The sequence below is a fragment of the Nanorana parkeri genome, unplaced genomic scaffold (assembly GCF_000935625.1).
Source record: "Nanorana parkeri isolate BGI_ZX_2015 unplaced genomic scaffold, ASM93562v1 scaffold577, whole genome shotgun sequence".
In the NCBI taxonomy this organism is placed as follows: Eukaryota; Metazoa; Chordata; class Amphibia; order Anura; family Dicroglossidae; genus Nanorana; species Nanorana parkeri.
This window is the reverse complement of record NW_017306845.1, coordinates 300,256-315,120: the sequence shown is the minus strand read 5'-3', so window position 1 is coordinate 315,120 and position 14,865 is coordinate 300,256. Positions and strand designations below refer to the sequence as shown.

At 40.5% G+C, this 14,865-nt stretch overlaps 1 protein-coding gene across 1 annotated transcript in view; it reads left to right on the top strand.

Moving 5' to 3' along the window:
* The window catches only part of SMS (spermine synthase), a 154,763-nt gene that overhangs the window by 80,039 nt on the left and 59,859 nt on the right, over nt 1-14,865 (top strand). The window contains exons 7-9 of the mRNA XM_018562428.1: nt 5,578-5,667; nt 10,553-10,667; nt 11,239-11,318. Of these exons, the coding sequence (XP_018417930.1) occupies nt 5,578-5,667; nt 10,553-10,667; nt 11,239-11,318 (285 nt within the window). The remainder of the gene's footprint in view (nt 1-5,577; nt 5,668-10,552; nt 10,668-11,238; nt 11,319-14,865) is intronic.

The following is a 14,865-nucleotide window of genomic DNA, read 5'->3' as shown; positions in this document are numbered from 1 at the left end:
AATCATTTTTTTTGAGGGCCCGTTCGCACCAAAATCCTTCCGATTTTCTTATGTTCCGTTGTGTGTTTCCGTTCTTTTTTTCCTTTTTTGGCAATCTTAATGTGAAGTAACATGCCCTGAGTGGACATGCTTCACTGTATTGCCTCACATTGTTTTAGCATGTATTTTTGACGCGTTGTGTTGTGCTGAGAAAAAAGTAGAGCATGCTCTACATTTTTTGTTCCAGCGCACTGCAACTCAGCTTAACAGTGTAAACTGACCCCATTCACACCCATTCAATTTTCGATGCCCTTGCGGTAGCATCCGCTTAAAAACAGATGCTAACGCAACAGATCTGGGGTGAATGGAGCCTAAAAGTTAAAGAAATAAAGAAAAAAAACATTTTTGTGTTAGACTTCTAGATAATGGCTACCCCATGGCAACAATATAAGATTCCGTAGTAGTGGCAGCAGTGGGAGGGTTTGTGGCCGGAAATGGGTACTGCCTATTGCTCCTGGTTCCCCTGAACTCTCATACTAGTTCTGACACTCGGCTCAAGCAGTATCTTGACAGGTCAATCCTGTGGCTCCCCTGAAAACTCGTCTCAGCTCCCTTGAACACTCACACCAGTTACACTGCTCATCAGTGCAGTGTTGTGTGCAGGCCCCCCTTGTATGCATGAACCTCCAGCCATCAGTGCAGGATCCCTACAGCTATGGTCCCTCCATGCTGACAACTCCCCACTTACCCTGCTTACATGCCATGAAATGCTGTCAGCCCATATGTAATGCACATTAAGCAGACTGATATCAAAGCAGGGAGGAGAGAGATCGATGGCAGCTATAAACAGGACACTCTGCATGCAAACCAGGAACAGAGCTTGAGGCAAGGCGGGCTTGGTGAGCAGGGAAAACTGCAGACTGATACATCCCCAAACCTGATCTATTCTCCTTCAGCTCCCTGGAATAAAACACAGCTGTGGGGCTGACTGCCAGGACTTGTGTACTGTCAGTGCTTGGGTTACACCAGGTTTTTACAATATATGGCTGCAGAACCGAGAACAACCATTACATGTCATTGTGAAAAATGCTGACACGTATCCCTCCTTGGCACCACACACAACCCAAATCCCCCCCTGCCCACTGCTGATACACATATTTCATACACACTCCTCTTCCGCACATAATGCCCACTTTCATACCTTTTGCATTCCTCTCCTGCACATACTGCCCACTTTGATATTCTCCGCACTGCTCTCCTGAACATACTCCCAGCTGTCATACCCTCTGCATTTCTCTCTTGTACCTGTGGCCTTCTCTTAGATGCTCTGCATGGCCCATGCTCCTCCTGTGTGTCTGATTTCTCAATTGTACTGACATTCACAGCATACAGACAGCATTCTACATTGTCACAGAACACTGACACAATGCACACTCCTTCACAGTATGTATGCATGCAGCATTTCCAGGTTCTCACCATTAGTGTGCTAGTGCTCTGAGTTCAGCCACAGATCAGTGACATTGCTTTTTAGTTTGCAGTCATTTTGCATGTTTTTTTTTTTTCTGTCTGTATTTTGTGTTCCATGTTCAATGCTAACCGAATCTTTTCAGAAGCAAAGAATAAAGCGATTTCCATAGAAATGACTCACACAAGTACAAGTATGGTGCCAGGAGTCAATTTTCAGGCTATCTGGCTTTTAAAATTTGCCCAATCCCGCCTTAGATTTGTGTTAGCTAGAAGAGAGTTCTAAAATAAGTGTTTAAAATCCCTAAAACGCAAAGTAGTACTATTTTTTAGATGTCTATAATTCATCTATTACTGTGGCTTTGAAGTAATATCCTCCAGACATTTCTTTACAACCATAGCTAAGTACTGATTTTATGGTGCTGTGTGGCAATGGATTTTGAATGCCTTACAGGTTGGAAAGAGTATGCCCTGAGTGTCAATTTAACTTGCAAGAATTCACAAGCAATGTTTTCTTTTTATTTAGCTACTTTATTTGTGTAGTGATGGGCAAAATGACTTGAGTTTGATTCGTAATCATGCTCGGTGAATGCTTCCGGCGAATGCTCTGCGAAAGTTGTGAACTTTAATGTAAACCCTTTAGAAATCAATCCTGAAAATCAAATCTCTCCATGTATAAGGCTAATATGCAAGGAATTGTGAAACAGAAAGCATGAGGAGCTGGGCAGGGGGACATGTACTAGTACATATTAAAAAAATAAATGTCCAGCAGGGAGCAGCTCTTTTAATAAGGCTTAAAGAAGAACTCTGGGCAGTAAAAAATGTAACCCTTGCAGTGGGGCTTCCTCCGCATTGCAAGGGTAAAATGCTTGTCTTGGTTTAGGGTATAAAATAAAAAAGATATACTCACGCGATTGTCAGTCCCAACTGGTTGCTAGACCGGTCTCGGCAGCCTCTCCTCACCCGGGCTTCGTCTAAGCCTACTGACTTCATCATGTGTAATACAAGTCCATTGACTCATATAATACACAAGGATGCCGAGCGACATTCTTCACCTGGAGTGGAGGGAGAAAGAGTTGAGTGGTCACTGCCGCAGAACCGAAGATCAGGTGAGTATATCTTTTTTATTTTAGATCCTAGCACTAGCAAAATGAGCACTTAACCCTTGCAGTGAAGGAGTAGCCCCACTACAAGGGTTAATAAAAAAACATTCTGAAGATCTGCTTTAAATACCATGCTTGGGGATTCCCTAAACCCACACATGAAGTGGCACACCAGTAAGATGTACTACAACAAAAGCCTGCATTATTTTTTAGAAGCATGAGAATACTTTGGTCCTATAATCGAAATACACCACCTAGTCTACTTTTTTTTTTTTTTTGCATGTTAATTTTTATTGTAAAGTAAGTACAGTACAATTAGCAGGTTTCAACGGTGCATAATGTACAGACACTTGTAGGGCAAAATAAGTTGTGGGAGCATAAACAGTTAAATTCCAATAGTGCACAGTCATGCAGTCCTGAGAAACACCGTCATATAATGAGGCACAAAGAAAACATAAATGTCAAAACGGCAACAGTAACAGGGATGACATTTGTTAATGAAAATGTGAATAACCTTAATAACATACAATCCATGGAATGTAAGAAAAAGAGTAGTTGTTGGGTAGTAGTAAAGCGATTCAGGGTTGCAATCTCAATGCGTTGAAAGAAAGAGAGTGGGGAAATTATATTCGTGGGCAAGAATGAGTAAGAATGAATAAATGGGCTGCTAAAGGACATCTAGATCGCCAAGTGTGTTAGAGAGTTTGGCAGTGAGGAACCATGTGGAGTATTGGAAAATAATCATTATGTCACGCAATTGCTCTGTAGACAGCTCAGAAATCAGATAGGCAGACCAGGTATCTAAGAACTTTTTGGTGCTTTGCATATTACATTTTGTATCTAATTTGTCGAGCAACATGAGCCGATGGAGCACCGACTTAAACCTGGGTAGTGATGTTGGGGTGGATGTCTACCAGTCTATCAAGATGGCTTTTTTGGTGCTTATGATGCAGATGTGTTCCCATCTTGTCAGTGATGGCGATGTGTCGGGTTGCTCTGGGGCTGGACAATGAAAGAGACAAATATCAGGTGAAGGTATTCTAGTATATCCAGAATGTACATTCATATAGGAGATAACCTCCTCCCACAAGGGTTGTACATAGGGGCATAGCCATATGAGGTCAAGTCGGGCAGGGGAACCTGGCATTTCGGGCACGTTATCAGCCATTCCGGAGGCCTGTGACTTGTGATGATATTGAAACCATAGTAAGCCCGATGTATTAGTTTAAATTGGATTTCCCTCCATGCTTCGCACACCACTGCCCATCTTAGTTGCATCCAACCTGTCAAAATGACCGATTGAGCAGATTGCGGGGATAGTTTCAGAAGAGCCGCCCTTTTTAAAGCATATGGGGGGATGGACGATGAGATAGAAGATGCACCGGAGTATAGATGACTATGAATGGAGGAGAGAGGCATCTTCTGGGTCGGGGAGGCCAACAATCAATTCAACAGTATCGAGTTGGGACCTGTGCATGATGTTGGGAGTCTACTTTCTTAAAGACATGACCTACCATTGGAGTTTGTAACTCAATCAATGCTGCATTGAAAAAGTGAGTAAGCCATGCACCCCAATACTGCCTAATGGCTTTGGTGTTTAGAGATTTGATCTACCCCTACAGCCTTGCCAGTACAGAATTATCCAACCTCCATAGTAACTATCTTTAGCTATGGCTACCACACTCTCAAAGGTTGCTAGGTCTGTGTTCAACTGGGACGACATATTCACCAGTTTTAGGAGTTCTGCAAAATGTTATTTGTATTGTTTTTGACACTTCCCACACTAGGTTAGCATAGCCTAAGTCGTTCACTACCTCTCCTACCCTAAGGTACTAAATGCTTTGCCAAAATATCTTTCCAGCAGGCTTTTTCCAGGGCGTTTCCAGTCGCCTCCAATGCCCAGGCTTTTGCTTTCTTGGATGGTGCGTACTTTCTGATAATATTCCCAACAGATGAAGTTTTGTTATTGGCTTGCCAGGCCTACCTGGCCACGAACTTAATCTATTGCATCACCAAGTGGTGATCAGCTGATAGTTTTGTCTCTCTATTTATCTTGCAGGGCTGTTCACAAAAGAGTGAAGAGTTTGGAGAAGGCAGAAGAAGGGAATTATCAAGGCCAAAATAGCTGATTTGGAAAGGAAAAATTCTACAATTCAGCTCACTTTTCAGTTTAGCTATGTTGACCTAGATTGTTCACTTCTCCTGCCTTCTCCAAACTCTTCACCCTTTTGTGAATAACCCTGTTGGTGTTTAAAACACAGGATCTCTGGGTAGATGGTACAACTACTGTTGACCTTTAACCCCACTCTCATCTGTGAATCAGTTCACTTATGATCAATTTTATGTTTAAAAGTGGTTTGGTTTTGCGCAAACGATGATTAGCACAGACGTTCATAACTGCCTGATGCTCAAATTCAGGCCTGGTAGGCCTTTATTTATCTTTGCCTGGTAAGACCTTCTCTCTTCCAGAGATAGTCACCTTGTCGTGGTAGAAGGACATGAACACCACTATAACTTTCAGTTCATGTGCTCAATGTAGCTGTAAATATCTAGGTTTCTATTTGGGTACTTAACAACGGATCACAATTAGTAACCACCTTTTTTATGTTTTTATGTTTCATTTTTTAAGGTAATGAAAATATCCTGCTATGAAAATAATTATAAAATGATACATTTGTGCAAATGCAAAATTCTGACATTTCAAAAATTGAACATTTAAAAGTAAATAACAATTAACTGCCTCCATTTTGTATTATGGTGCTATTTAAGATATATCTTGTAAATAAAAGTGATGTTAGGTTTTGCCACTCCGCTACACAAATCTAGAGTGAAGAGCTTTGGGTGACAGATTTAGTGATTGAGTCAGTGAAAGTGCTGCTCCTTGTTATTCAGCCAACATCTAATTCCCACACTCAGCTGTATCTGTGAAACATGACATAAATTACATCACTATTGCAGCAGGCCTGTCAGGCTTTCCCATTACACTGTCATGTGTCACAAACAAATAATCAGACCTTAACATCTTTCAAACATAGACCAAATGGTGATCGATGGATGTAGAAAACATATGCGAAAAACATGTGGTGATGTGTTAGACAATCTTAAAGGTGACTGTTATGAGGTATGTATTCTGTTTTGCTGCTTTTTTGAAATAATGTCTGTTTTTGTACTTTGATGGCATATGCAGAAATTTAAGAGGCCCTCATCCCGTATGTATTTATACAGTCTTTAGAGTTTAATGTAGAAGTTGCCATTTTTTCACACCAAAACGTGCCTGAACTGATACTGCTCTTTATGTCTGTTTCTTTTACTTGAAAATGGGATCATGACTACCTTTGATGTTAGTGACCAGAGTCGTAAACATTTCTCTCACCTGCTAATAGTCACAAGCCGCTTAGAGTGACATTAAAGTAAAAAAAAATGTATCCCGCCCCCTGATCGGGTGTATGCACTTCCCTTAGATGATGCCTCTTGATTCAATCATCATCTTCTTTCCTGTAGTTTTCATCAGTCCCTCCAGCGCTGGAGCCGGTCTCTGATCCAGTGCTGACTGCTGCATCTTCGGTGCCCCACAGAGTCTGTGCAGGTGCACGTTGCCGGGCTGCCTGCATTGACTTACCTTGTGTCTCTCCTCGTCTTCCTGACGAAGATCTGAACTGCGCATGCGCCCGCCTCAAGATCCTTTGCGGCCGTGTGATAACCTTCAGATCTTCGGACGGTATCGTGCGGCGGAGACACTGGTAAGTTTAACCGCTTGCTGTCCAGAGCATTTTCTTACTATTTGCGCACACATGATAAAATATAAATGTTTGGCTAGAAAACAGCTTCAAACCCCCAAACAATCATATATGTTCTGAAAGCAGAGGCCCCGTAGAATAAAAACATGCTAGTTGCAATGTTTCATCGCATTGGCATTTGCGCAAACCAGTATTTTTAGGATAAACTAAATTAAAATTTAGTGCACAGAAATATAATATAATAGATGGGGCCACGTCGGGTAAATACATACCAAACATGTCTAGCCTTAAAATTGCGTTCGCCCGTGAAGCCGCAAAAAAACTTCTATACCCAAAAACTTTAAACGCTTTTACCGTTCATCAGTTTAGTGCTAATAGTGATTAATGGCTCTAGAGTTATTGCTCTCACTCCAACATTCGCGGCAATATGCAACATGTTTAGCGCAATTGTCGCTTTCGCATGTAGGCGCAATGCGTGTCTATGTGCATGCATGTAGAGGGCGGGGGAATTTAACTTTTTTTTATTTTTTTATTTTTCTTATATGTTACTTTATTTAAAAAAAATTGTAAACACTTTTTTAGTGTACACCAACCTTATTGCTATCACATAGGGGGGCTGTATAGATGCTGGATCGCTTGTACAATAACAGCCATCACTGTCTGTTAAAAATGACACCAAGAACATGGCTGCTGCAGCAGCCGTATTCTTGTTTCAACCACTTCTGCGGGCTGCCGTATATAGACGTATTGCGGCCCGGAAGTGGCTAAACCCTTTTGAAAAGTTTTTCTTTTTGCTCGCAGTAGATATGTGCAAAAACCCCGAGGGTTTAATAACCCTTTAAAGTGACACTAGTTATAGTTAAATCCTAAAAATGCATTCAAGTACCTGAACTATTAACAAAAACGTATCTTATGTGTGTATCACTCGGCTGTAGATCGTCAAATCATCTCTGAATTGGTGCTGACACTGTCCTTCCTTCTGGAGGGTGGATACTTTTGTCTCCCATTTTCCTGTGTGTGTTATAAAGTAGCCACCGCTCCAAGCTCGCTCCCGTGATGGACTACAATCTCACTTTTAGTTTAATAATTTGTATTGAGATTGTAGTTCATCACGGGTGTGAGCTTGGAGCGGTGTCTACTTTACAACACACACAGGGACCATGGGGAACAAAAGTGATCACCCTCCAGAAGGAAGGACAGTGTCAGCATGAATTCAGAGATGATTGGAGGATCTACAGCTGAGTGATACACAAATAAGATACATTTTTGGTAATAGTCAAGGGACCTGAATGTGTTTTTGAGATTAAACTCCTGAGTTTAGTGTCACTTTAAGCGCATCAAAACCCAAGGAGAAAAATTTAATATATTGCAGCTCAGCAGGCTGTAGATCTGGTGGTTTCATTAGTTGTCTTTTTTCCCAGCTTTTTTTCCTTGTTTTACCCTTGTAATTCTGCCAGTAACACATTTCCTATTCTATGACGACAATTGCTTTCTCCTGATTTGGACTGCAAGACACCTCACCCTCTCCACATCACCCCATAACATAGGGGGTGGGTGTTCTATAGTCCACAAAAGAGAACTAGGCAGGGCTGATAACATTGCTTAAGGTTTTAGTTCAGAGACCAAAGGAAGCCATGAGATCACGGGATTACTGGCTATTGTTGTGCTGTCATCAAACAGATACAACAAAATCCTTTTATTTGTGTATTTACCAGACCAAAGGGATCAAAGACAATACGTTTATTGTTAGGGTTTACTTACACTTTAATGCTGACCTCCAGACAAACCGATAAATACATTTTGAAATACACATATGTTAACTGCCAAAAGGATTTGTTATTTGGTCCAGCCACTTTTCTGACTCCTATATCTCTGTTAGACAGCATAGATAGAAGAATGTCCAAATCCCATTCGCACTGCCACGGTCCCAAAACCACAAGGTATATGTGGTGCCCAGGTGACCACACGGATGGCGCCGTGCAAAACACTAATAGTAAATAAAAGTAATTCACCGGCACACACTTGAAGGGTTTTTTAACCCCTTCGTGACGGGAGACGTACACTGTACGTCCAGCCACAAAGGGACCAAATGACTCGTCACGTACACTGTACGTGACGAGTTATTTGCTGCACTAGAAGGCTGCTAACCGCTGAGAATCAGTGGTTATCTTTCAGTAATAGATGTCTAACTATCTAGAGATCCATTACTGAAAGGGTTAACCTTTTTCAGACACCCGATACCTTAATATCGGGTGTCTGAGAGTCACAGCAAAGCAGACACACATTTCGGCTTTTGCCGGCATTCTGACAGCTCGTATAGATCGAGAGATATCTCTCTCAAGCTATACTGGCTTTTTTTTTTTTTATCTTTTGACTTTCAAGAATAGATACAAAATGTTATGTATTAGACACATAATGTATCTATTCTTGAAAGTAGAATGTTTAAGTTTTCTGAAACATTCACTGACAGCTGAATCCTGAACTGCTGCAGGATCAGTGTCACTAACTTATTATCGGCTGTTCTGAAGTTTGAAGCAGCCTGATAATAAAAAAAAATGTATTAATTTATCAAGCAGTAATAGTGAGATTAATTCACAATGACTGCCTGATATAATTAAATAAATAAAATTTGTCAGTATAAAAAAAGTGAAAAGTGTAAATAAATTTAAAAAAATAGTGAAAAGTGTAAAAAAATTAAAAATAAGGGACAAATAAATGAATGTATGTATTGCATTTTTTTTAGCTGTGCTGGTTTTTTTAAAAAAAATACTACAAATCAAAACTGGGAAAAAAAGTTTTTTTTTACGTTTTTTCCTCTTTTTTTAATTTGTATTTGTGCTAAGTGAGGCGTTAGACACACATATGTGATATAAATATATAGCCCTATCTGTCCTCTAAAAAACAATATATAATATGTGTGGGTGCACTTTGTAAGAAAGTATATTACTGACGTGGAAGAATCACACAGCAAAAATGTCAAAAGTGTGTCAGTCATTTACGAACAGAAACCAAAAACAAGCTCAGTCATGAAGGGGTTAAAGTATTGATATATTTATTCAATACCCAATGTCACATACTGTCATACAGTGCTAACGTTTCGGGTCCTCACAGGGATCCTTCATCAGAGTGACAGTGACACTGTCGCTCTGGACCCGAAACGTTAGCACTGTATGACAGCATGTGACATTGGGTATTGAATAAATATATCAATACTTAAAAAAACCCTTCAAGTGTGTGCCGGTGAATTACTTTTATTTACAATTAGCATAGATAGAAGGGTGCCACCACTTTTTATAGTAGGAGTTAAGGCGTAGAGTGGTGTCAACTCTGCGCCTGCAGCCTGTTGATTGGACAATGAAGGAGCATACTGCAAAAAAATGTATTCTATTGTAAAACTAGTTAGAAGTGAAGTATTGTTTCTTGTAACTCTATGCTGATGGAATGCCATAAATCCCAAACAAAGCAAGGGAGAACTATAATATTATATATTCAACTTTTCAATCAAAAGAGAGTGCAGATTCATAGAAAATGGCAGCTTGGTCATAAAGTCAAGCCTGTAAACTTACAACTGACCCAACAGCAGATTAAAAGTACACTTTGGTCAGAATTTAGGATGCAATCCATTTTCAGAGGTTTTCATTTTCCCACTAGGTATATCTGGAAGCCCTCATTCACACAGGTAACTGCCACCCTGTACAGATCAATACTGCGTGCGATTCATCCTGTCAGCATACGAGTACGGACACCCGCACGGACGTGCAGGTCAGGTGAGCGTAGGGCAGCGTACGGCCGCATACTCCCATAGAGAAGGACAGGCTGCTGCGTACAAATCACACACAGCACCTCTCCTTCCCGGGAGCTGCCCGATACGGCCGTGCACGGAGCACGGAACTGTACGGGCCGGCCGTTACCCGTGTGAATGAGGGCTAAGGCACAGCAGACCATTCTCTTCTCCTCTTGTTGCTGCTATTCTGACTTCTTATAAACATCAGATCTTTTTGAATTTGAAAGCACAGGTGAGGTATTCGCAGTCCCACCTGCTATGATCTAGTGTTATGGAAGCTACCTTTTACATCATCAACACATATGAGAAATGGGCAGTACACTCCCAACACATCCACTTCACCAATTCAATACAAAGCGAGAGATAATGGTAACCATGGCTAATACATTTCAGCCAGTCCTGTCCGATCCCCAGTCATCTAAGCTCTCAGTTTATATATGACTGTATACTATATATAACCGCATTGAATTATGTGATTTTCCCAGATTTTGGTTGAAGATTGTGTCCCAGTATTGAAGATGTATGCCAAAGAAGGGCGAACGTTTGACTATGTGATTAATGATCTCACCGCTGTCCCCATCTCCACCTCTCCAGAAGAAGGTAGTTACGCCGTATTACATCATGTTCTACGACGACATGTTTAGACACTTTAGATATGGACATTGCAAGTCCAGGGGACAAGATGGCCCATCATTTTACAAATATGCTGCTTCAAATTGTTTCAAGACTGAAAGTACTGCAGCTGAAACTTTTTAGATTAAAAAAAAAAAAAATCCAAGCTCTGTTTTTAGATTGACACATATCAATATGGCTACTGTGCTAAGATGTCGCGCCTGCAGTCAAGGAGAAGTAAATGAAGCATCTTTTTAGAGGCTGTTTTGCATCTTTTTATTTTAAACCTGTTCAATACGACAGGCAAGATTGTGAAAGCATCTGCTGTTTGAATACAAGTAATTGATGATTACTGACATATGCCATTACCTTTGTAGAATGGGCACAATTCTAGCTGTCGGGGTACCATAGGTTCAAAATTGTATTGCCTGTGATTATAAAGCCACATGTGAGCAAAGCCAATATTAGGCATGGTTAAATGTACTTTTCTTTGAAGAAATGATCAATGGTCTTATTAGTGTTTATATATATGCATATATATATATTTTTTTTCATCTAGATTCTACTTGGGAATTTTTACGTTTGATTTTGGACCTTTGCATGAAAGTCTTGAAACAGGATGGAAAATACTTCACTCAGGTAAATCAGCAAAATGTGTCTACATTTAATAATGCGCTGCAGGCAGCTATGGTCCTGTGGAATTTGTAGCAACTTATAGTTGAAAAAATAACTGCAGAGCATTCCTGACTTGGGTAGGGCTGACACAACTCAAATTGTTTTGTGGGGAATTTATCCAAACTGGAGCAGACAGAATCTGGAGCAGTTGCCCACAATAATCAGCTTCTCGTTTCAGTTTGTTCAGTTACGTTTTGACAATTAAAGAAGCTAATTGTTTTCCATGGGCTATTGTTCCAGATTCTGTCTGCTTAATTTTGATAAATTCCCACCTTTTTGTTCTCAGGCACAACAGGACTTTTGAGCGAAGTGCATTTTTGTCAGATCAGCAGGTATTTTCTGTACTTTCATGGTCTTCAGAGGGATAACACATTGGAAATTGTGAATATATTGCAGGCGCGCACTGGATGTTTTATTTCATTATTTTGCCCTGACATATGGTATACTTTAAGTTCAGTAACGTGAGCATTGTAATTCAGCATTATAGCCTAGGTTAGGTGTCCACAACATATGTGTAATTGATATCAGACTTCTTGTATGACCAATAAAATACAAGGGTCTCTCTGTTATATTTTGCATTAGACAAGTGACAATGGTTCATAACACCTACAGTATAATGTTTTCTCACTAGAAGATGTGAGCTAAGCTTTGCAAAAGCTGGGCAGGGCAGCAGCTCACTGCAGCAGGGCTTGGACGAAATGATGTGTGCAGGGAATGCCTGATGAGTCTGAATGTCGAAAAATGTGAGATAATGCACTGTAGCCATGGTAACAATTGTCCTATCTGTACATTAAAGGGAATCCGAACTAGGAGATTGTAGATTACATAGAAATAATGAATGGTAGAAGGCAGTAATTTGAGTTCCAGCATTCCATGACAGGCAAATGCTGCACATTCTATGCATAGCATGAAATGAAAGATGGTTGCATTGTTTCCATGGCAATCCGAACAATATCTCTTCTGGAAGTATACAGTACAGCCAGTTGCCTAGTACAGACTAGTTACTTGTAGATTAATGTTTATCCAGTTTGCTAGTGGAACATTTTTTTTATGTTGTGCACACGTGGTAGAATCTGCATTTTTGGCAGGAGAATTGCCTAAAACCCCCAAACAATTATGTATTTTCTTAAAACGGAGACACTGTAGAATAAAAAGATGGTAGTTGCAATTGTTCATGCCACACAATATTTGCGTAACTGCACACAATACAATCCCCCTGTTAGTTAACCGTAAATGAGGCATCTAGAATTATCTTTCTCACTCTGGTGTGAATAGTGTTACCCAATATGTTTTGTGCAACCATTGTTTATGTACACATGCACGCCCCACTTGTGTTCAAATGTGTGTATGCAGGGTGGCAGGGGTGTTTCTAATTTATTTTATTATATTTAGTTTTTATTTTAATACTTTTTACTTTTTTTTTAAAAGACCCATATATGTGATAGCTTTGGGCAAGTGATAGGTACTCTTTATGGAGACATCAAGGGGTCTGTTATACCCCAATGTCTCTACTGATCTCTGCTCCAGTTGATCAATCACAGACTGTACTTGATCGGCTGTTTACCCTGCTGTTTATGCAGGATTTAGAAAGCTCTGAACCTGGTAGATTTCGAGTGCTTCGGGGTTCTCACTCTGCAGGGGACAAGGAATGGATGTTCTTCGATGTCCTCCTGCTTACCATTCTGACAGGTTTTTTTACTGTCCCGAACTCCAAGAAGGAGCAGGAGAGTTGAGGAACCACAGCAATGAGCTTGTTTGACCCGTTAAAGACTTGGGCATATGACATAAGCTGAATGTCCTTAACTGGTTACAGACTGCACATAATTGTTTTTGTATATCTCCTAATCTCTTGTTAAACACATTTCATGCATTAGATTGTATTATTATGTAATATAAACCAAGAAGATAGCCATTAGATCAAGTGAAACTGATTTAACAAAGGAGCAGAGAATTTTCAATTTCAGAGTGAATTTTTAAAGAACACCCAGTTATGTGCAGGAGGAGTGTAAAAAAAAACAGGATTTTTCAAGCCATTATACATGTTGCACAAATCATATGGCAAAATAACATAAATAACATATAAATCCATCCATCCATGTGTAAAGTCCAATGAGGGTGTTTAATTACGCATAACATTCGGACTCCAAACAAAATGTGCTCATTGTATAGTTAATAAGACTTTTAGTGCCACCATATATATTTTGTTTGATTAGATAAACAGGGTTGTGTCACTCTGTACTTTTCTGTAGTAATTCCTATAAATATTATACAACACAGCAATGGTGCTAATAGTGATGCATCTCTTCCATCTTGCCACACAAGTAGGGTACAGCAGAAGAATTGCATTGTTTACCTTTTTGTATTGGAAGCTACAAGTGTGGTTCCAAACATGTCCACCAGAGGGCAGGAGCATACAACTTATTGGTATAAAAATGTATACTATGAATGAATGCACGCCTGTTTATGGTTTCTCTGAATTGAGCATGCTGGATTACACATCAATTAAAAGCTCTTTCCATCATCTTTAATGAAAGGATTTCAGAAATTTCCTAGAGCATTGTTTACATTTAAATATTACCATGCTTAGTGACATTTTCAGAATGCCTTCAGTCTTAAAAAAGCAGCAATCATTTTAGCGAAATTGCTGATTTGATATGTACGAAATCATCAATTTTAGTGGCTCAGGGCGACAATTACCGTGACTGACGGACATGTTTATGCTGAGTGTTATAAGGGAGTTAATGTGTCAGTGCTGCTGTGGTACCACAATAGCTGCTTTTATTCTCTTAGATGGAAATGTTTCCTTTTCTCCATACTATTTATATTTTAGAATGCTAAGCCTGAAAATTCATGATGTATTTATGTATGAAGAATGTAATTGTAATAGCAGGCAGTTTTATTTTTACATATTTAGCACAGTTGGATTTATTGTCTAGTTTTATTAGAAGGGATGCACCGATACCGGTTTTCAGTATCAAGTATGAGTACCGATATTTTTTTTCTGGTACTCGCCAGTACCGATACCGGAAGTCACATTAAGGGCTTTCTGGCCAATCAAGAAGCCGGAGAGCGGGTAATGATTCGCCGCCTGGCTTCCTGATTGGCCAGCTCCCTCGTCACCAAGTGATGGCTGGTGTAGAGGGAACCCCTGGCAGGGAGCTATGTGCTGCGCCGGGGCATGCTGGGGCTCAGAGTCGGAGGGGTGGCCAAGTCCCCCAAGCAGCTTGCCAGCATCGCCCTCCTTCCTGTGTCATAGTGCCGCTGTGCCCGCAGACATGCCAGCCTGCTCCATTTACACTGTATCAGTCTGCCCATGTCGTCACCAAGTGAGGAGGGAGCATGGAGTAGGCTTCCTGGCCAATCAGGAAGCCGGAGCGGCGTGTAATGACTCAGGTGAGGTCAGATGTGTACTGGCATGGGCGGGGGGAGTTCTGTACTGGTGGGTAAGTATGGGGGTTAAAGAGCTCTGTTCTTGAGGGAGGGCTCTGTACTGAGGGGGATATCCAAGAGG